This window comes from Ahaetulla prasina, chromosome 10 (assembly GCF_028640845.1).
Source record: "Ahaetulla prasina isolate Xishuangbanna chromosome 10, ASM2864084v1, whole genome shotgun sequence".
Classification (NCBI taxonomy): domain Eukaryota; kingdom Metazoa; phylum Chordata; class Lepidosauria; order Squamata; family Colubridae; genus Ahaetulla; species Ahaetulla prasina.
Window position 1 is genome coordinate 16,055,552 of NC_080548.1, and position 24,070 is coordinate 16,079,621.

General features: G+C 39.1%; 1 protein-coding gene across 2 annotated transcripts in view; it reads right to left on the reverse strand.

Moving 5' to 3' along the window:
* WASF2 (WASP family member 2) overlaps nucleotides 1-23,789 on the reverse strand; it is a 39,873-nt gene extending 16,084 nt beyond the window's left edge. Inside the window, exons 1-2 of one of the 2 annotated variants that reach the window (XM_058195630.1) lie at nucleotides 23,635-23,789; nucleotides 5,641-5,794 (exon numbers count right to left, since the gene is read on the reverse strand). In XM_058195630.1, coding sequence (XP_058051613.1) covers nucleotides 5,641-5,770 — 130 coding nt within the window. In that variant the 5' untranslated portion in view covers nucleotides 5,771-5,794; nucleotides 23,635-23,789. Of the gene's footprint in view, nucleotides 1-5,640; nucleotides 5,795-23,308; nucleotides 23,453-23,634 lie in introns of those variants that run through there. The other variant, XM_058195631.1, reaches the window with a different exon arrangement.
* Between the last annotated feature and the right edge of the window lie 281 nt (nucleotides 23,790-24,070).

The window sequence follows — 24,070 nt, forward strand, 5'->3', positions numbered from 1 at the left end:
TCAAGGTTGAAAATAATGTTCCCAATGTTGTATGGGAGATTTAATGTTCCTACTAAATCAAACAAAAGGTCTGGAAAAGAAACTTCATGGGGAGCAGATATTAAAAACATTTTAAATAAATAATTAAAACAAATTAAAGTCTACAGGCAAACGTATGAAACACCTGAAGTTTTCCCGTGGACTCCCGAGAAGCCCTCAGCAGTGTATCAACAATTTTGAAATGCCAAGAAAATGAAGAAAATCATTTAGTATTTATTCAATTATATTGATGGATTCCTTGTTTTCACGAAGACAATAGATTTACACAGATCCTAAGTGTGTCGCACTAATAGGAAACGGAATGGGACAGCTCACCACGGCCAGCTGCAGGACAATTTAGCAATCCAATTTAATAATTAAAATAATTTTAAAAAATATTTTAATTTTTTGTCGTTCACATTTCATTCTGTCCCTTCTCATGCATTCTTTCTTTAAGGATTCTATTCCACCATGTCTTTGATATTAGAATTAGTCTTGCCCCGCGGTGAGTTGTCCCGTGGTGAGTTGTCCATGGCAAGTTGGCTGCGGCGACCCACTTGGAAAGGGGTCTCCAACCTTGGCAACTTTAAGACTTGTGGACTTCAACTCCCAGAATTCCTCAGCCAGCTTTGGGACTCTGGGAGTTGAAGTCAAGTCTTAAAGTTGCCAAGGTTGGAGATCCCTGCACTAGGAAACCAGGAGAAGCAACAATGATTAGCAAAGACCGAAAGATATGGAAATATATAGTAAAAAGTATTAGTGTGAATTCTTTTAGCCATATTTTCTTTACCCTTAAATATTTCACCATACAAAAAAGGCAGCAAATACTTTTAGGGTTATGCATTTATGTGTTATGCTTATGTATACTGTCTATATCACTGTGAGATTTCGAGTGTGATCCTATCTGGAAAGAATACCAAATGTAGGCTGCCATATAAAGTACTCTAAGTCACACAGTACTTAAAAGGGTTTTCTTTCACACTTCATAGTGCCAAATTTGCACTTTATTCTTTGTACAAACATAATTCTCCCTTGATGCTACCACCTTTGATTAAATGCAACACACGCTACTTTATTTGACTCAGTTTGTATTTCTATTGAGCCTTTACACCCTAGGGAATTAGCAGATCTCTGAGGATCCACAGGTGAAATAATTGTCAACTTTTTCAATAAACCTTTTTATCTTGAAAAGTATTGCTTTTTGATCATACTATCCCCTCAACTCTGTAACTGCACAAGTGTCACATACGGAAAGAAGGGGTTCCACAATCCATAAAGTTCACACCATGTATTATGTGTGGAGCAGGGAGAGAGGAAAAACAAGCTCAGATTAAAAAGTGCTACACGTATATAATTTTTTTCTGAGTTAACTGCAGCAAGGATATAGGCAACATTTCCAAAACAATCCAGAAAGTGTAAGATCTAAAAGGTTTTGGCTTTCTTCAATCATACCCAAGTTTTAATAATAAAAATATCATAATCAAAAACAGAATCAGATCTGCCTCATTCCCTTCCAACCCCCACCCCTTTCCTTAGAAAGGCACAATGATTTCAGGAAAAGGCTCCCTTCCATAATTTTCATTCGACAGTAATATCCAGACTTGATATATTTCAACCTTTTCAAAGCTCCAGAGCAGCATTTTATGTACATGTCAAACTGTCTTGTGCACACATTTGCTTTGCAGGCAGAAATACTGTGGTTCCTTCCAAAAAGGGTGGGGAACAAAGAAGAAAAGATAACAGCAGGGGAAGAAGCTCCTCCTTGACTCACCTTAGTCATTATTTGGGATTGTACGGTAGAACAGATGTGGTAAACCCATTTTCTTTTTCAAGCTGAACTACTAGTGTCAGCACAGATGTGTGTATTGAGTGGTCTATAATGGTTTGGCAAGGATCTCTGACCCCCAGTTGTTTAATAGTAAAACAAAAGACTTTCCACCAACACAGTTCTTATCCTCAATAAATAAAGCCCGGAACATCCAGATTATAGGTTTAAAAAAAATGTTTCATCTGGTTAATCTTAAACTTACAAACAGGTTTTTATTTATATTTTGGTTTTCTGTGCAATCTGACACTTGGTTTCTCACTCTAGCTTGTTAGGAACAGATCGAGCTCCTGATACACAGTTAAAGAAGGGACTTCCACAGTTTGGTTGCTCCTGCTGAGGTGTGGTGCAACAGGAGTGACTAAACAACAAGTACCAGCTTACTTGCATGATTTTCAGAAAGTCAGAATAGCACAGAGAAGGGTAGATAGATCTCGGCATTTGAATTATACTCTTCAGTGGTAAGATTGTGTGCTGCACCTCCTTTGGTTCACCTTTTCCTAAACTCTGGGAGACAGCAAGCAACCTAGCACCAGGGATAGTTAAGCTAATAGGCAAGCAGAATGTGGAGAAAAAAAACAAGTTTATCACCCACTTCTAAATAGATGAACAACATCTGTATCTGAAGCTCTTGCACTGAGGTTAATGAACCTCAGAAGCAATTCATTAAGATCTGGAGGACAGCAATCAGTGATAAGAATGTTAACGTTTAACTGCCAGGAGGTAAGTTACTTTCGACATGCAACTTACAAAGTCCACGAAAGGCTGAAGTGGAACATGGGAAGAACGTGCAGATGGACACGGTAAGCAAAACATAAAAAAAATAAGATGGACACAGTGGTGAAATCTAAATTTCTTTCCTACTGTGGGCGTGGCTTGGTGGGGGGGGGTCATGTGACTGTAACCATGCAACTGGGAGATCAAAAGACAGAAACTCACTATGTCCTGCTGGAGCAAGGTTGGACTAGATGACCTCCAGGTCCCTTCCAGCCCTGAAACTGCATCTAGTGCCAGGTTTGTAGTCCTTCCTTTCCTCTCCTTTTTCCTCCCTCCCTCCCTCCCTTTCTCTCTCTTCTTTCTTCTCTCTCTCTCTCAAATGAACATCCCTATTTTTTGCCTACGCCCCCCATTTTTTGCCTAAGAGCCTTCAGCTTTTTTACCTTTTAAAAAATGCTTTTAAAAGTAAAAAAAAAAGCCTCTGATAACAAGGCACCTCAGCTGGGATCGTCAGAGCCTTGTTTTAACCCTTCAAAAGCATTTTTTACAACCTCTTTGGCTGAAGAGGTTCTTTAAAAAATGCTTTTAAAAGTTAAAAAAAAAGGGCTCTGACGATCGCGTGGCTCAGCGGGACATGGGGGTGGGGTGGGGCAGGGATTTTTGCTACTGGTTCTCCAAACCATCCGCCACCATTGCTACCGGATTGGCCGATGTGGTCTGAACCGGGAGCATTTCACCCCTGGATGGATAGGTCTTAGTTGCAAGACTCCATTGACCTGAGCTTCCATTTGTGCTATGTAGCTATCTTCCCCAGCCAAGGCAGAACTTGGTCATCTCAACTATGGGAAGGTGTGAAAGTTGTACAAGTGTGAATGTGTTTGAATTCCTTTTTCACAAACTCCAAAATCAATATTTTATTGTTGTTGAATCTTGGTGTCTTGTGATACTCACTGCATGAGATTAAGCTATATTTCCCAAGAGTGGCCCTGCTTCATTACATCAGTAAAAGGCAAGGCGTTGACTTGATTGCATGATGGTTGTATGATAAATGGTATCCTCTGCACAACTGGTCCTATGAAATTTATAAATTTGATTCTATGATTTTCCAAATCCTGGTTATTAGATTCTTTTTCTGCTGCTTGGACAAAGACGGCATATAAATAAATAGCAGACGGTCAGCAGACATTTTCTTTCCATCTTGTGTCATGGACACACAATGTGCCTACAACTTTCAGCTCTTCTACAAATGCTGGGGTATTTATAGCCCAATCTTACGCAGAAACGTTTCATTTCATTCAACAGGAAATTCAAAATGCATGTTCACAGGTGTGAAGTCTTAGTCTTCAAATATCTGCATTTACATATCCTTGCATGCATATAGGGAAAGCCACCATAACAGAAGTCTGTGAGTAAGATATGACTTGCAGGAATAAAGGCTTTGAATTGGGCTCCTAGACCAGGGGCCCTCAAACTATTTATTTATTTATTTATTTATTTAATTAAACTTTTATACCGCCCTTCTCCCGAAGGACTCCCGAAGGACCCGAAACTATGGCCCGCGGGTCGGATACGGCCCACCGAAGCCATTAATCTGGCCCGTGCAGGACCACAAGGCTGCCCCGCCCACATTGCCCCACCTACCCGCCAGCCCCCACCTGCCTTCTGGAGGCTGGGGAAGCCAAAAATGGGTTGTGCAGAGGCCTCCCATGGCCAAAAACGGCCCCATTTTTGGGCGACAGAGTGGTTCTGGACACCGGGGAGATCAAAAACGGGCCTGTTTTTGGCTTCCCCAGCCTCCAGAGAGTCTCCCCCTTTGGGGTCTTTTTGTGGGTGGGAGGGGGGCAGAAATTCTGACTTGGGGTCTGCTTCGGCCTCCTGGCGCGGGGCTTTGGGCGAAGGCTGGAGGGAAGCACCGCAGGTGGCAAAGAGCCAGAGGGCCTTGTTCCAGTGAAACTGCATTATGGCCTGGAACTGGCTGACCATCTCAGCCTGCTGAGCCTCCAGGCGCCAGTACCTGGCCTTGCACTCCCACAGGTCTTCCCTCTGCTTGGAAAGCCTAGGCTCATAGTCCTCAGTGAGGTGCTTCTGCTGAGCCTCCTTCTCGGTCAGATCCAATTTGAACTGAGCCAGCTGTTTTGCCAATTCTTTCTTGTGGTGGCTGCTTAGCTTCAACAACTGCTTCCTGTTGGGGCCCTAAGGAGTCCAGGTGGGCAGGCGAGTAGTAGCTGGCAGGGGAGGGGCGAGTAGAGGCCGGTGAGGTGCCCCTCAACATGAGTGCCATTGAGTTGGCCATGTCCACCAGTCACATGACCATCTAGCTACACCCATCCAGCCGGTCATTAGGCAGATCATATTGGCAGTCCATAGGATTTAAAATTATGAATGTAGTGGTCCCTGAGGCCCGAAAGGTTGGTGACTCCTGCTTTAAGTAACTATAATTTGTTGAGAATTCTGGTTATTGGGCAAATTAGAAATATTAATAACCGCAACTACCACATTTTTGACAGCTTGGATAGAATCACTGATTATTTATCTCAAAGAGTAAATGAAGTATATTCAGTAAATCATTTTGGAAAAATGAAGACTGCTAGAATAAGGTAACATTTCAGATTGCAAAAATTGCTGTGGCCTATTTCTCTTTTTATTACTTCAGCCCCCGTTTTACTCAGCTTTTATATGATGATATTGTCCATATCATCATATGGACATTTTAATATAGATTAAAAACTATACCCAACTCATTATTATTCATCTGCAGACATACTGAACAAGAGAATGGATTAAAATTGGGGGATTTCAGGTATGCAACGAAGTAGGTTTCCGTTCTAATCATTAAATTGCTTCCTTTTATGTTCTGACAAAATTCTGAACCCCGGAATCTGAACAATGCTTAATAGTGTGCCTCATGTTTTATCTCAGCTTTTACTCCAACTACCCTGTGCATTCCTCTCAAAGAACATTACATGGAAGATCTTTTGGTACTGAGAAAGATGGATAATAAATAAGTCACAAGGAAAGAGGGCACCAAGAAAGAATTGGGAGCCCAACAGCTCTTGAGAGCAGTTTGCTATGGTACTTACTTAAGCTACCCAGCTGTCGAATGACATTTGCCAGGGTGATGTTGGTCGCACATTCCAGCTCATTCCGAACACTGGGCAATGTCTGGCGGCACAGGTGCCTTGGCTCGATATTTCTTGTTACTAATGGCATGGTGGATCAGCTTCAAACAGGGCTCTGAAAAATAAAAGAATAATCCCCAAACAGGAAAAAGATTATATGGCCACAGACCTTAGAGATACACTAATTTTCTAACATATTGTAACACAGTTATATATTCACACTCTCATAACCTATATATTTTTTAAAATAAACCTAATTTGTAAGGTTGCCAGAAGGAAATCAAAGCCTGATAGTTCCAAACTCCCACCAAAATCTCCCACTGCTATAACTTGTCCCATATCCATTTATTCAAAACTATATATGCTTTTATGACTGCTAAATATTTTCAAAAGCTATTTTTATTAAATTTATAAGCTGCCCATCTCACTATCTAGCAACTTTGGACACCTAAAAGACCAATGTGAAATTTGCATATTAACACATTTTAGCTGGGGGGGGGGGAGAGGATAAAAATTTGTCATGCTAGACAAATTGGATTCTCAGGAGAAATCAGGAAGTGTTGAGAGCTGACCAGGCAGCTTACTAACGACTGCTTTTTAGCCAGAGAGTTGCACTATTTCTCCTAAATTCCTTCATGATGGAAGGCTTTCCCATGAACACATCTGCATTTTTAAAACAGTCATTTTACTGTACAGAAGAACACAGTAGGCAATGGCCTATGACAATCAGATAAATGCCATACCTTTTGAAATTATTATGCAAGCTCAGAAAGATTTTGAAGGACAATCATGCTTGTTTGCCTTTCCCAAAAAATTTTTTTAAATCAAGGCATCTGTAATTCAGTTAACGTAACACTTAAAGAAAGCATTTATTAATAAATGTTAATTAAACAAGACAATTTGTAGGTTGGAGTTGCCTAAATCAAATTAAATATTTTACAGCCACTAGGGATAAAAAATGTCGAAATACAGAATGATACCCTTTTGACGTTCCCTACCTTTCCACCTACTATAAAACTAACCATCCGATTTTTCAGCAATCATAAAGAATTAAAGTGCCCGTATGCTCATGCCATTCATCTTCAAAAGACCCTGATATTTCTCTTCAAGAATTTGCACTCTGTTGGAGAACACAGCCATGTGTTTATGAGCTGTCCAACTAGCGAAAATAAAATATACTGCATTTAATTAGCTAATTTTCAAGGAAGAAAAGGGAACCCACCCTCTCTGAGGTTAGGCAGCAAACAGCTTTGCTAAAGGAGACAGCTGTCTTGTGACAAATGCTCTGATCTGCTGTGGGATGGAATTGGGGGGGGGAGGGAAGCAGGAAGCTGACAGCTTGGGGAACATGCCTTCCTGTCACCAACAGCAACAATCCAAGACTCTTCTTCTTTTTCTTTTTTTTTTAAGTCAGCTGTTTATGCTTGACTTTGAACCACCTTTTTATAGTCTCTGTGGCAGCTGGCGGCTTATCTCTGAGGTCCAGGAGTCATTCCTGAATGCTTTTCTATCAGGGTGTTAAGGGACCGAAGCTGATTTAGCTTTTGCTAATTGCCTCCCAAGCCAAAATCTGAATTTCCAAATTTGACCTACCACTGCAGAGGAGTCCAAGATCTAGAGGGTACAGAACAACATCCAAGGTTTTATGTGTAACACAAAGTTACAGTGGGGAGAAAAAAAACCACCCCTAAAATTAACAGTTGGAGCAAAGAGCAGCCAGGAAATCTTAAAATAAATTAATTTACCTATTACTAAGACATCCTATGCTTGGATATCTCGGAGATCGGTCTACATATTGTGCTCATAATCACAATTCCAGTATTAGGAACAACTTCTAGTTCTGATTTTGTAATAAGTAGATATGGTATCTTAGTATATAAGGTGGTTTTCTCACTCAATCCTCATATTAATTCTGCAGTGCTGTTTTTACTAAACTTTTTAATTGGGAAACAGGGAAAGTAAGATATATTTCAAGCTATTACAATGTTCTTGGCAAGTCTGGCTCTGAACTTAACTCAAAGGTTAGCTTCAAATGGATGGTTTTCCCTACAGTGATTAGCTTCAGAGAAGGATTAGCATCCTTCAGATGACACACATCTGGTTTGCTAAATGTCAACTACTGTTATACAGCGTGTTGAAAAAGGGAAATATCATTCTGAAGAGATGCACAAAGGCAACCTTTGTTAATTCTTAGAATCTGCAAAGCAATCCTAGGTCACTGCTTGAAAAATAGAAAAAAATTATCTACAAAATTCTCGTTGCGGTAATCTGCTTGCCTGTTTAAACACTTAAGTTAGCCCAAATGGTGCATTATACTGCCAAAAATTTTGAATCAAGGTACCTAAAATCCATTAACCTAAAGGATGCATAAAAAACCTGGGATATTTGGTTTAACAAAGGAGAAAAGAGCAGTTGAAATGTCTACTGAATGAAGACTAACATAAGAGGTAGCAATACAAAAACGGAAATGGAAGTGCAACTGTAAGCAGACACTGGTGGAGTAAGAATATCACAAAGCCACCAATTATATAGAAATAACACTGAAGAAAACCACTCTCTCCTTCAGAAATGAAAGTCCCACCTTTATGAAAAATAAGGTGAAAATAAGGTTTTTTAGCTGGGGATTATAAGAAGTGAAATCCAAACACATCTGGAAAACACCAGCTTGGGAGAAGTCTGATCCAAACTATGAAATGGGCATCTTCATAAAACCGTATGATTGTGCATTTTAACCTCAAATCCAACAGTAGTAATAGCCTTTCTGCCATGTGGCAGCAGGCTGCATTTCAAGTTTATACACACACACATACATACATACATACATATATAGTGCACTACAATATATAAAGTTAAAAATATCCAGGAGTTCTTACACATTACTTATTAAATATTTCTGGTACTATAAACTGCAATGTTGGGAGAAGAGATTCACCACTTGCACACAGTGCATATTTGGCTGGAAAAACATGCTGTTGTTTGTATGCAGATACTTCCGTTTCAGACCGTAGAAACAAAAACGATAGCTTGTAAATGGTTCAAACATCAAAAAGAGGAGGGGCACCCAAAGCATAATGCAATAAAAGTACCTCAGAGGATGTATAAAGGTCTTGTAGGAATTTAGCACCCACCCCCCTCCTAGAAGAATGAAATATTTTAGAAAATATTTAAAAAGGCAGAATATATTTCCCTGGATGAGAAATGGAGAAACATGTTTTAAAGACAAAGCAGCTCCCTGCAACTTCCTGACTCCCCCCCACCTTTGTCAATGGGCCATTAAAGCCTCAACCAAGCTCACTCAATCCCCCCATCATTTGCAACACAATAGAACAGAAACTCACCACATGGCAAGGCTCAGGCAAGCTTGAGGGACAACCTACAATGTTAGCTAAGACCCCTAGACCACCTGGGAGTTTGACAACCAATCAGGATACTCTTCCTGTGCCCCAGAAAGTTCAAAGCTCAGAGAAAGCATAAAGCCAGGGAGTGCACAGGATCTCAGCCCTTTTCTGTTCAGGAACTCAAGCCATGTGATCCTGACCACCATTAAACCATCTTTCCAAGCAGCCTCCATGTTTCCAGTGTCTTTGTCCCCACTTGGAACTGAACCCAGATGGATATTTCTTCCAACAGTCTCATACGCCCCTGAACAAATCAGGATTTTTTTCACTGTTGTAGATCAGAAAAATGCTTACAGAAGGATTACTTCAGGTAAACCATTCTTTTAGTACGTTGCTTTTTCCCCTGCTTAAAAACTAACAGTGAACACTGAAAGGAAGGAAACGAACAAGAGCCCCACCCTCATCTAAAATAACAGCAAGAAAAGCTACAAATAAAACATTTCTGATGAAGTTGACTCCCAATCTCATAACTGAAGTAGAAAAACTCCCTCCCCCCACTTTTTTAAAAAAGAAACTACAGTATTTCCTGGACATATGTGTGTGGGGGGGGAACCCTCCAAATCAACATTGCCACAACAATTCTCCTCTAATGACATACCACACTTTAATATCAAGCCTCTTTTAGGATATACATCCAAAATACTGCTATAATGATTTTGACAGCAATACGTCCAATGTGTTAAAGGAAAGAATTTGCTTAACCACGTCAGCAATTATACCTCTAGTTCCCCTTTGGACTTTCTGAATGTTTGCATGTCTTTGTTGCTGAATGTTACCAGAGGTTATGTAGATTCCAATGGTATATAAAAGGAATCTACTGAGCCACTAACATCAAAGTTGGGTGTTTGTTTCATTCATTTCCTAACATGTAAGATGTCAGTGTGAAAAATAAACTGGCTCCTTAAGATTCATTATCTGGGTGAACCATCTTTAAATAAAGAAATTGCAATCAAATATTTCCTGTTACCACTTTCTTGCACTGCTATGTAGAAATATTGATCCATTTCTCCAAGGGAAACTTCTTCAACTCGGTAACATGTATTTTCTAGACCAGGGGTGTCAAACTCGGTTTCATTGAGGGCTGCATCAGGGTTGTGTTTGATCTGGTGGGGGGGGGGAGAGTGTGGCCAGCTAGAGGCCACTTGTTTCGGGGTGCCTGTGGGCGCCTGAGAGCATTGCCAGTGAAAATGGAGCTTGGGAGGGTTGCACACGACTCTCCCGTGTTCCGTTAGCACTGGCAGAGGCACCGCGGGGCGGTCCTTCGCTGTTTCCAGGGCAGCCCCAAGAGGGCCAGATCTAAGGACCCCGTAGATCAGATCTGGCCCACGGGCTTTGAGTTTGACACCCCTGTTCTAGACAAACTGTTCATTCTAGTCATTATCATATTTGCTTGGTTTAAATTGGAAATCTGACTTACCATGGTGTTTAAAAGTTTCAGTATTTTCAGTATTTCTGCATAAATATGACTCAAAATGTGATCTGTTCTCTACACATCCCAAAACTAAAGACAATCTAATTAAACAAATGAGTCAAAAATTATATTTGTTCATTTATTTATTGAGGTAAAAGATCCAAAACTAACCCATATTTATGCAGAGATTAAATGTCCAAATTTTAGCCACCATTCTGAACAGTGAATCTATTCTTCATCTCTAAAGGCATTAATGACCATGGAAGTAATCAGAAATTTCTGGCTGGGGTATGACACACACTCAGAATCTGTGGTGAAAATTTCATTGAAGTGTTAATTCCCCACCCCCCAGGGCAATCCCATATTAGCCCTGATTGTTAATGAAGTACTTATACAACTGCTCCTAGATAGCTCTTTAACTCAACAGACTGAACTGGGGGAGTGTCACTAAATTAAAAGAATGCTCATAACTTGATGACTACCCATATTATAAAAGTAATATCACTAAAGGATTTTTATGTCATTTCTATGAATTATCATCAGTAATTTAATCAATTTTCGTCTGACTTGGAATACTTGGAAGTTTCTAAATATATTTAAGTGCACGTGGCAATCTTTAACTCTATTTAAATGTTTCTGTTGGGATGGATTCATGTGTCATTAACCAAAGAACGTTTAAGGTTATTTATCCAGGTATGGAAAGCAATCAGAATAGAGGATGAGACCAAATAAAAACTATTCTATTTCCTCATATCGAACACTGAGCAAAGGCTAAAGGACAATTGCATCTGAAGCTATTTAAACACACTTATAAATCTGATGCAGAGGAGCAAGGAGATGGCATTGAAGTGGATACATGTCAATCACTGGTAAAACATGGGTTTAGTGTAGAACCAGGAAGACATGAGAAAAACTGAAGGTTGCCCTGCCTTGAGTCTCTTTGGTAGAAGGGGAAACAATGCCATATTTTCAAGAGTCTATTGTTATAAGCTATAAATTGATTTGAGTTCTAGCATTTCTTGTGATATCTGTTTCCTGATCTGGTCTACTTTGAAGAGTTAACATCTGAGATATAACCAAATTCATCTGGGATTCAAATTGGGGCTCGATGGCTCAACCGCTAAAGATGCTAAGTTTGTCACCTGGAAAGCGGACAGCCTGGGTTCAAGACCCGAGTGCCGCACGACAGGTGAACTCCTTGCCTCAGCTCCTGCCCACCTAGCAGTTTGAAAGCATGCAAATAGGAATAGATAAATAGATGCCACTTTGATGGGAAGGTAACAGTGTTATGTGCACCTCCACATATAGTCATGCTGGCCACTACAGAAATGTCTTCTGACAAGATGGCTCCCTCAGCTAAGAAACGGAGATGAGCACTGCCCATTAAGAGTCAGACTTGACTGGACAGGGGAAACCTTTACTTGAGATTCGAAACAGGATCCAGAATTCTGCTGAAAAATGTACCCACAGCCACTGAGTGCAATTATGTATCTTTTCAGATCTCTTTGGACAACTAGAAGCTGAGAATAGAAAGGGCTAGGAGGGGTAGGATGAGAGGACAATGGTGGGGGAAGAAAGTAGATACCCTTCTTCTATACCAATGATGGCTAACCCTTTTGGAGTCGCGTGCCAAAAGTGGGGGGAGCATGGGGGGGTCGTGCGCGCATATGCCCACACCCATAATTCAACACCCCCCTGCCCCGTGCTCTCCCACGCATTTGCACACCACTACCCTGCGCCACATTTTGCCTCCTGAAGCCTCCGGACGCCGGAAACGACCCATTTCCCGACTTCCAATGAGCCCGGAAGGCCCATTTGTCACCTTCCCAATGCTCCAGAGGCTTTCTTGGAGCCTGGAAGGGTGAAAACGGCCTTCCCCACCCCACCCCCTGGAGCCCGAAAATGCCCTCCCAGAGGCTCTGTGCGAACCCTTTACTTACCTGGCATCCAAACGGGTGCATGGAGACTCCTGGGAGGGGAGGGGTGGCATGGGCGGGGCCAGGTGAAAATCAGCTGGCTGGTGCACACATGCTGAGTTAGGACAACGGCTCGCGTGCCCACAAATAAGGCTTCACATGCCACCTGTGGCAGGCATGCCATAGGTTCGCCATCACTGTTCTATACTTTCAATCCCTCATGCCTTCAAGCAAATACCTGAATAGAAACCTTGTTAAAATATCTGCAGATCCACAAAACAAAACCAAGCAGCACAAATTTCCAACTTCTTAGGGACAGCTTTTCGTAATACCCAATGGTGGATCAGACACACTAGAAGATCTAGGAAAAAAGTGGGGGAGAACTAAAGGGACAAAATTTTAAATTACTATTAGGCCACCAAATCAGAAATCTTATTTCTTTTTACCAAGGAAAGACCAGTTATTTCCGGTGTCTTAAGACAATGACTTCGCTCAGCAGTTAGTAATCCCTTTGGAAAATTGCCAGAAAGAAGTTTCAAGTATTTCTGAAAAGGCAGGAAAAGGGCAGGAAAAATCAGTTCTAATCATAGGTATGATTAGAAGGAAGGTCCAGTAGAAAATTCTGTATCCTGCCAAAAAAGGATGCTGTAACCTATCTAAGAGAGAAGCCTCAGCAACAAGCACCACACAAGTAATTATTCAAGACACCATTGTTATATCACATCATATCCACCTATAATAAGCACTTACACTTCACCATTATCTTAAATGCAGATTTCTGTTATTTACAGGCAGCTACAGCTAGCAGACAAACAATATTTGGAAAAGAGAAGTTATGGTTTTAACTGATTTTTTCCTTCCCCCCCAAATAATTTTTCTTTCTTTCTTTACATACTGTCTTAAAGAGCTTAGAGTTACAGCACAGTAGAAATGCTAACCATACAACCATTAAATTGTTCTTAAGACAGGCAGATAGATATTAAAAACAAAATATACCGTGAACTGTCCAAAAAGACTTTAATTAATGCTTTCCTCAACAACTCAACCTTAAATCCTCATTTCCTGCTCTTAAGAATTGACTCATAGTCTTAGTTACATCTTTCTTATTATAGAGTATGCTTTTCTTTATAGAACCAAGGATGGACTAATATTCCATAATGCCTAAATGTTGGTATACACGTATGAAATTTACACAGGTGTTTCTGTAGGTTTAACTCTTGGAAGATATTTCCCATAATCATCCAAAATAAACAAATTTACCATAGAAATTTAATTAATTTATATTCTGCAAAGTGACAATACATGCTTAAGCTGATTGTCTTAATGGCTTCTTTTCCAATTGTCTAGATTTTAAAATAATCTTTAGCACATGAGGACTAAGTTTGCATGGGTAAACAAAGCTGACATAAATTTGAATAACTTGTGGTTCAGCATGTTGTGAAAACACAGCAATTCATTGCCATGTTGTATGAAGTAGGGCCTTTACATAAAGCAATAATACATAAAGCCATAATATCAGTTATTTAGCCAGGCATGGCATGTTATGTAAACAGAGCAATTCTGTTTTGCATATTATACAAACTAATCTGTTAAATTGAACTGAAATTCTGATTAATTTTTCCTATCTACACAGATGGAAGAGAAGTAAGAATGCTTTAACCCAACACCTGTGCAGATAGCTATTTATAGCCATAATGCTAAATAATGGTTTATCATTACACATAAAAACATGCTATTACCCCACCCAGCTGATCTTAGTCAGGAACAAGAGTTGTTGTTTCCTATTCCACATCTTAGCAGTTTTGCACCCAAACCTAGTTATAACAACCAATAGCTAAGTTATAGCTTACAGTACAGGTAGTCCTCGACTTACAATAGTTAATTTAGTGACCGTTCAAAGTTACAATGCCATTGAAAAAAGTGACATGACAGTTTTCACACTTACAACCATTACAGCTTCCGCACACTCATGTCATCAAAATTCAGATGCTTGGCAACCGACTCATATTTATGACAGTTGCAATGTCCCAGGGTCATGTGATCATCTTTTGCAACCTTTTGACTAACAAAGTCAATGAGGAAGCCAGATTCACTTAACAACCATGTTACTAATTTAACAAGTGTGGTGACTCACTTAACAACTGTGGCAAGAAAGGTCATAAAATGGGGCAAAACTCACTTAATAAATGTCTCACTTAGCAACATAAATTACCATCTCAATTGTGGTAATAAGTTTAGGACTGTCTGTATTTAGTCAAAGGCAAAATGTTCAAGATATAAATTTTCATTTTTTATGATTCCACTAAAACCACCTTTGACTTATACAGTGATTACAGCTGAATGTGCAATCCAACGTTTTATAGGAGGAAAAAAAGCATATGATCCAATTCTACTCCACTAGAGATAGAAGGCACTTACTACAGATTAACCTGATTGGCAGAACAGATCTGGGATTCAGCTGTTCATCAGAGGTGTAAGCAAGGGTACAACTAAAGGATGCAAACTGTGTAAGTGAAACAAGCATTAGTTGGCTATACTGAAACAATGATCAAGAACAAGAAGTCATCTCCACTGAATTCAACAAGTGTTACCTCCAAAGAGCATCACTGTGGTTTAATTCAGTTTTTTAAAAAGACAATGAACAGAAAACAGAAATCCCAAAACAAGCCACTTATAAATTAAAACTATGCCATAGTTAGAGGCTACTGCAGAGATTGGCTTATCTTTAAATCCATTTTATGCTTTCCAGAAACACTAGAGCAATTGCAAGGATATTAAGAACGTCTTTAAATGCTTGTGGCAAAAACAGACAACTTCAAATGACAAGCCTGAAAACTATTTATACATTGAAAACCAGCTACTATGCATTCTTTTGCCAGGCTCAACAACATTTCACAATTAATGCTATACATTTAAAAGCTGAATTGATGCCAGTATGTAAAGATATCTAAACATGGTTGCCTATCCTCATTTGTGTATGGCTGCCATATTGTTTTTTCTACCTGGGAAATGCAAGCATCAGTTACTTCCCTACAAAGATTTGCACATATTTCTCTTTAGATGTTTTCCCTCTCTAGTCACAATACAACTAGTTAGGAATGTTTTATCTGCTGACATTCTTCAGGACAGATAATCTAAAACTGTGCAATTTAAGTAACTCCTCTTTCCTTAATTCAGTTTTTTAAAAAGACAATGAACAGAAAACAGAAATCCCAAAACAAGCCACTTATAAATTAAAACTATGCCATAGTTAGAGGCTACTGCAGAGATTGGCTTATCTTTAAATCCATTTTATGCTTTCCAGAAACACTAGAGCAATTGCAAGGATATTAAGAACGTCTTTAAATGCTTGTGGCAAAAACAGACAACTTCAAATGACAAGCCTGAAAACTATTTATACATTGAAAACCAGCTACTATGCATTCTTTTGCCAGGCTCAACAACATTTCACAATTAATGCTATACATTTAAAAGCTGAATTGATGCCAGTATGTAAAGATATCTAAACATGGTTGCCTATCCTCATTTGTGTATGGCTGCCATATTGTTTTTTCTACCTGGGAAATGCAAGCATCAGTTACTTCCCTACAAAGATTTGCACATATTTCTCTTTAGATGTTTTCCCTCTCTAGTCACAATACAACTAGTTAGGAATGTTTTATCTGCTGACATTCTTCAGGACAGATAATCTAAAACTGTGCAATTTAAGTAACTCCTCTTTCCTTAATTCAGTTTTTAAATTATGCACTACACTTTCAATAGCAGTTCTAAATTACTGAAATAAAGTAGCCTTTCTATAATACCTACAGCTCTTTCTAATTCACCTTATACCTTACATCTTATACAATTAATTATATTCCGATATCCAATTTCTTCACCTTACCATTTGTTGGGAAATACTGGGAAGATAAGTCTTTTTTTAATAATTAAATGTAAATAGCTCACTAAATATAATCCAATTACTTTAAGAAAAATCATTACAATATGTGTATGCATTCCTGCCCAGTTTTAGTATTTTAAATTAATCATTGCTGAATACTTATTAAGTCAACCTCTGACACTACAAAATCTACAACTGCCAATTTCTTTCTCTTAAGGTATTTTTACAGATAGCTTTAGATTTCATTATTTTAGATTTTTTTCTCAGAAGTATCTTAAACATTTGAATTAAGAATTGAATAGAACTTCCAAACAATAAGAATGATTATTACAAGAACATATATGTTGGAATCAGAATAGGACACCTTTATAGATTTTACAAAATAGCCAGGTTAAACGGGCTATTAGCAAAACAATCACTGTGATATAGAAAAGATGGATATACCAGCCTTGCTACCTCCAAACTTCCTTTTTAAGCAAGCAGCTAAACAAACCAGGATTTGTACTGATTTGAGAAAAGCATTCATCTCTTAACAGGACTATTTTTGCTAGTTGATAAAAACTCTGTAGTTGATTACATTCCTAGTAGTCCTCAAATTATGACTGGTCACTTAGCAACTGTCCGAAGTTATGTTGGAGCCTCCCCAAAAAAACTACTTCTGGTTTCAAAGCTCCAACATTGCCTTCGCCCATGATCACGACTATATTCAGCAACTGAACCACATCTGCAGCCATTTGCAATACCCTGTGGTCACACGACTGCAATTTACAATGTTTTGGCCAGAAACTGGCATTATCACTCTGAAGCTAGAAAGCGGGACAGGTTTACTTCTGCAATTCTGCTATCCTTTGGAGGCACTATGCTCATGACAACAGAAGGAAAGATACCTATCTTTCTTTCCATCTTCACCTTTGGAGTCAGAAGAAAAAGCAAAGAATTATTTTACTGTCATGTCACTGATGCACTCTAGACTGCAATCTAAGCAGAAAGTCACAGCCTTCTCCCCCAAAGATGGAGAGAAAAAGGTTTGGCACAGTTGGAAGCCAGGCTATTCTTACAACCATAGCTTGAGGCTAGTGAGAGGCTGGCCCTCCTATTACATTCAAGAGGTCGCAATGAGGCACTTGTTCTGATGAGTAGAACTACAGGTTCCCACATTTGGAGAGTAACCTCTGCCCACCTCAAAGTACATTTGTCAACAACTCCTCATTGACTTTTCTCATAAATCAGTAGCATTGATCAGGAAGAGATCAATCAATCCTGAATTCCACAATGTCTAATCCTTCAGAAAAAAAGATCTCAAAGACACTTGGTTCTAAACCAAAACTGAAATGTCAATTGAAAGGATAAAGTGGAATGATTCCATAAAACCAAGTGAATCAGCACAGATTTGGCAAATTTTCTACCCCATTATCCATAATTATACATAATGCAGTAATTCAGCATCTATAGCAATTTTAACAGTTTTTTTTTTCCTCACATCTTTTCTAGGGAACTCAAAGATCATCTAGGAGCCACTGCAGAAGAATGAAGATAAACAAGTCTAACAAAAGTAGAGAGTAACTGATCTATCTATCCATCCATCCATTCATCCATCCTTCCAATCAGGAAATCCCTGAATTCAGAACACAATACTACATATATATTGCAATTTAAAAAAAACTGCACCAAAGTATACCACAAATCCAAGTAGAATTTACTTGCATCCAAATGTTTTCAACAGATAAAGAATATACAAGAAAAAAAACTTATTTGTAAATCTAATACTCTGTTTTCCCCAAAATAAGACATCCCCTGATAATAAGCCCAATCAGGCTTTTGAGCACATGGCAATAAGGCCAAGCACTTATTTCAGGGTTCAAAAAAAATATAAGACAGGGCCTTATTTTTGGGAAAACATGGTAAGACTTTGTATTTGGTACATAAAGTACTAGTAAAACTAGTAATTCAAGCTATATCAAAATTATTCCCATAGTTAATGAACAAAAACTCATCAGTTATTTTTCTTCTCTCTAGATAATAAGTACTAATGAAATTCTAATACTCTTTATTTTATATGAATTGATATTTTTCTATGCCTCTTGCAACTACCATATAGCAAAACTAAGAGCGAAAATTGTTGGAACACAAAAAAAGGGATCTTTACACTAAAATAATCATTAACTTTTATTCTTATTGATCCAACCACCTTCTTTTTGCATAGGCCCATCAAAAGTACTGATATAAGAAATTATATTAAAGGATATATGGCTGTATTTTCTAGAGATCATGCGTATCACTCTCCAAATTTCCAAAAGTATACGTACATAAGCATACATATGCATACACAAACAGGCCCATATCTTGCTCTTAGGCACAGGAATTTTTCTGCCAATTTAATTCCACCATAGGGTTGTTGTTTTTTTGATACAATGTAGACTGCATCTATTTCTCCAAATGCTCCAAATACCTTGAGAATTCCCACTCCAAGTAACTCTCCAAACTACCACCATAATATCTTCCTAACCAGGGAAGCCAGGGTATAAAGCTAACCCATATCCCTAAGTAATATGCATTCCTTTCCTTATCAAAGGATGCTCATTTCCATGCGAAGCATCAATAGAAGCAATTTCCTGTCATGTCATCCCACTAAACCTTTATCAACAGACTCCAGAACATCAGAGTTTTTCCTGGTATACACTGGATGGATTCTAATATCAATGGAGGAGAATTCCAATATCACTAAAGCCCATGGCTCCGTTTTGGCCTCCTGACATTTTGAAGTGCTTTAAGAGGCTGTTCAACTATAAGGCTAAAGGTGTCCTGTTTTTTAAAGACAAGAGTTGGGATGGAAATGAAACCAGGAGGCCTCTGGAAGGCAAACGTCTCCATTTAACACCCATAATATGGATCAAAATAAATTTTCCAATATGATTCTAGGCCATTTTCAAAATTGGGAGGATTAAAGGTAGGGATGTGGAAGCAGCTTTACCTCTCACCCCCATCTAAAACATTAAGGTATAATATTGGGCATTAATTTACCATGAAGCATAAATCCAGCCAATCTGATTTGTAAACCATTGTTAATGGCTTTCAGACAATTATGTCTTGTTCAAATGTACCGTACTCAACAAATTATTAAAAGAAACTATATCTGGGAGATTGACTACTTTTTCCCCATTTACGGTCAGCATGGGTGTTTTCCTATTTTACACTGAAACAGCCCTCCTTTCTCCTTATTACACTAATTTTCTTTTCTCAATGGAAAATTACTCTACAATTAGTATTTTCTACTTTAGACAGAACATTCTTAAATCACATCAGTTCCTTAATCAACTAGTACATGATTATGTCATCGTATCTGTTTAGAGAGACTCCACCTTCTTGCTTCACTTCATTTAGTCTTTCCTGCATCAGCATTTTCCTTGTCTATGAATCACAGCAAGAAGTGTGTTCCAAGACCCCATTAAAGCCACAGAATTGCTTTCCTGCTCCTCTATTACTTTGTTCAGTTTCATTGAGTACATCACTCCAGTGCCTTTCTTTTTACCAAGACAAATGCCAGAATGCCCTAATTTTCTTCTGGCCTCAATGTTCCCAGGTCCCTCACTACCATCTTACCCACAAAAAGAATCAAGGTCACATAAAAAAAAAAAGCTCTCCCTATTCCTTGTAACAGGTTGTGTACTTAAAAGTATAGATATGAACTATCTTCGCTGGAGGAATGTTATTATGAAAAGTACAATGCATACATTCAGACTACATTTTCAAAGAATAACAATTATACTATTTACCAAAGCCGTATTAAAAGACTCCCAGCTTATGACATATATAAAGGCATTCCATATACAATTGACATCACATACCACACAGAAATGAAAGGCTTTACAAATTTACACTGGGAATTTTTTACTTAGTATGTGCAAATTACAATCCTAAATATAATTACAACAGGATACATTCCTTAGATAAATTGTTTATGTTAACAATGTTAATGTCCCATCATTCCCCAAGGAGTTCTGAACACAAAGAGTTTCCCTCCCTTGCAGTATCTACATATCTTCCTTGGGATGAAAGCTAAGCCTACAAATAGCACTGGCCCAAATTTCAATGTATTACAGACTAATAGAACCGTCTTGTATCCAATTGTTTTCAAACACTCTACAACCACCATATACCAAAATGATTCACAGTAAAAATTCAAAGTAATCTGGGATGAATAAATTCTTCCCCTCCAGATACACTATATACACATAGTTTGACTGGATTGTCCTATGAAGAAGCAAGTGCCTACACTAACTGTTAAATATTGAACTTCCTGGTTTTACATGACTAGCTTCACTTCCTTATCAAGAGTGAAAGAATTTGGGACTATAGACATTGGGAACTGGGCAGAATACAAATTTAATAAATAAAGCAGAGCAATTTCCAAATAACTTACTGCAGGGTAAATTGATCAATGCAGGTAGTCCTTGGCTTACGACCACAACTGAGTCCAAAATTTCTGTTGTTAAGCAAGATGTTTGTTAAGTGAGTTTCCCCATTTACGGTCAGCATGGGTGTTTTCCTATTTTACACTGAAACAGCCCTCCTTTCTCCTTATTACACTAATTTTCTTTTCTCAATGGAAAATTACTCTACAATTAGTATTTTCTACTTTAGACAGAACATTCTTAAATCACATCAGTTCCTTAATCAACTAGTACATGATTATGTCATCGTATCTGTTTAGAGACTCCACCTTCTTGCTTCACTTCATTTAGTCTTTCCTGCATCAGCATTTTCCTTGTCTATGAATCACAGCAAGAAGTGTGTTCCAAGACCCCATTAAAGCCACAGAATTGCTTTCCTGCTCCTCTATTACTTTGTTCAGTTTCATTGAGTACATCACTCCAGTGCCTTTCTTTTTACCAAGACAAATGCCAGAATGCCCTAATTTTCTTCTGGCCTCAATGTTCCCAGGTCCCTCACTACCATCTTACCCACAAAAAGAATCAAGGTCACATAAAAAAAAAAAGCTCTCCCTATTCCTTGTAACAGGTTGTGTACTTAAAAGTATAGATATGAACTATCTTCGCTGGAGGAATGTTATTATGAAAAGTACAATGCATACATTCAGACTACATTTTCAAAGAATAACAATTATACTATTTACCAAAGCCGTATTAAAAGACTCCCAGCTTATGACATATATAAAGGCATTCCATATACAATTGACATCACATACCACACAGAAATGAAAGGCTTTACAAATTTACACTGGGAATTTTTTACTTAGTATGTGCAAATTACAATCCTAAATATAATTACAACAGGATACATTCCTTAGATAAATTGTTTATGTTAACAATGTTAATGTCCCATCATTCCCCAAGGAGTTCTGAACACAAAGAGTTTCCCTCCCTTGCAGTATCTACATATCTTCCTTGGGATGAAAGCTAAGCCTACAAATAGCACTGGCCCAAATTTCAATGTATTACAGACTAATAGAACCGTCTTGTATCCAATTGTTTTCAAACACTCTACAACCACCATATACCAAAATGATTCACAGTAAAAATTCAAAGTAATCTGGGATGAATAAATTCTTCCCCTCCAGATACACTATATACACATAGTTTGACTGGATTGTCCTATGAAGAAGCAAGTGCCTACACTAACTGTTAAATATTGAACTTCCTGGTTTTACATGACTAGCTTCACTTCCTTATCAAGAGTGAAAGAATTTGGGACTATAGACATTGGGAACTGGGCAGAATACAAATTTAATAAATAAAGCAGAGCAATTTCCAAATAACTTACTGCAGGGTAAATTGATCAATGCAGGTAGTCCTTGGCTTACGACCACAACTGAGTCCAAAATTTCTGTTGTTAAGCAAGATGTTTGTTAAGTGAGTTTCGCCCCATTTTATGACCTTTCTTGCCACAGTTAAATGAATCTCTGAAGTTGACAAATTACTAACCCGGTTAAGTGAATCTGGCTTCCCCACTGATTTGCTTGTCAGAAGATCGCAAAAGGTGATCCCATAACATTGGAACACAGCAACACTCATAAATATGAACCAGTTGCCAAGCATCTGAATTTTGATCAGATGACCATGGGAATACCGCAAAGGTCATAACTGTCAAAAATGGTCATAAGTCACATTTTTCAGTGTCATTGTAATTTCAAACAGTCACTAAATGAACTATTTAAAGTCGAAGACCACCTGTATTCCCAATAACCACACAATCTGGTTATCTAAAAGCCATTTTAGACCAACACAATATTTTCCTCTTTTGAAAAGCCACCCCACTGATTCTTTCCAACAGTAAAAAGTACACCTCTGCTGTGATGCTTTACACAATACCTCTATAAAAAGCCAACTGATTGCAAACAAAGTAGGACCAGTATAGATATGGACCAAAGCAGAAAACTATATAACATTATTCCTGAATAGATAGGTTCGACCAGAATCTATGTGTAGTTCTCAGATTTCCTATCTAACACGAACATGGAAAATAGATTATTACCGTAATTGTCTTTGTATGGTGCATTGAGAATCAGCAGTCTTGGGTCCCATGAATGCTAACAAATATGTTACAGGATAAACTTGCAGGCTTCATAACCCTCAAAAAGAAGGCGCCATGAACCTTGACCTTTAATCCAACTTGAATATCCTTGTAATTTTAAACCTTTCTCACTTTTAAATTGCAATTTTAAAAAGGAACAACCCATCCAAGTAAGGCAAGTTTTAAGACATTTTAAAAAGTTCTCTCCCCACCCCTCCCTTATGAAAATAACTCGGAGAAGAAGAAGAGGGACAAATAACCAGGAGAAAGCTCTAGAGCAGGGGTCTCCAACCTTGGCAACTTTAAGACTTGGCAACTTGAAGCAAAGCTGGCTGAGGAATTCTGGGAGTTGAAGTCCACAAGTCTTAAAGTTGCCAAGGTTGGAGACCCCTGCTCTAGAGTAGGAAGGGTTCCTGATTTCGGCTCTCGCCTTGACCCACGAATTCTCGGGCGCGGGGCTCCGAAATCCTTACCGCGAGCCCCATTCACTTACTTCAGCCATCAATGTGCTCTTGGGAGGATGTCGGGGAGCCAGCAGGAAGAAGTCTCGGACGCGAAGTTCGTATTGTCCCACTCCAGTCCCAGGCGCCATTCGTAGGACAAGCCACGCCCCTCACCTGTCTGGGGCACCACCCGCATAGGCCACGCCCCTCGCCTCCGCGGCCGTCGCCTCCTCTACGTCACCCCCAATGGCGCCACTCCCACTACGATATAGAGCACCTTTCCAGTTTGCCTTTCCCTCCCCCCCACAGCTCTTTAAGGCGCCCCCGGTCTTTTTTTCTTCCCCACATCCCCTCGCTGTCACGGGGTGAGGCTTACCCGCCTACGGCCGCCTTTTCCGACGCGCTTCCACTAGCTCTTCACCACCGAAGCGAACCGTCCCAACCGTCCGCCATTCCACGGCTTTCCCCTTAGCTTCCCCTCACCGATCGTAGTTCCACCCATTCCACCGGTCCGTTTTCTCATTGGCTCCCGGGCTTCTTCCCGCTCTCGTTGAATTGGCCGAGTCCCTCTGCCTGTCAAACCTTACCCGACGCGATTTGCGTAGCCAGCCAACTTCCTTTTTTTTCTTTTCAATGACCACACCCTACGAAGCCTTTTCTTTTAAAAAAAAAAAAAAAAAGAAAAAAACGTAAACAATATGGGCCGTACCATATTCTGAGACTTAGGCGGGGGATTCATGTGGAGAGTACAGTTTCGGACACGGGGTGACAGTAGGCGTCGAAAAGAAGGGATAGTCGCACGTTGTCACTGA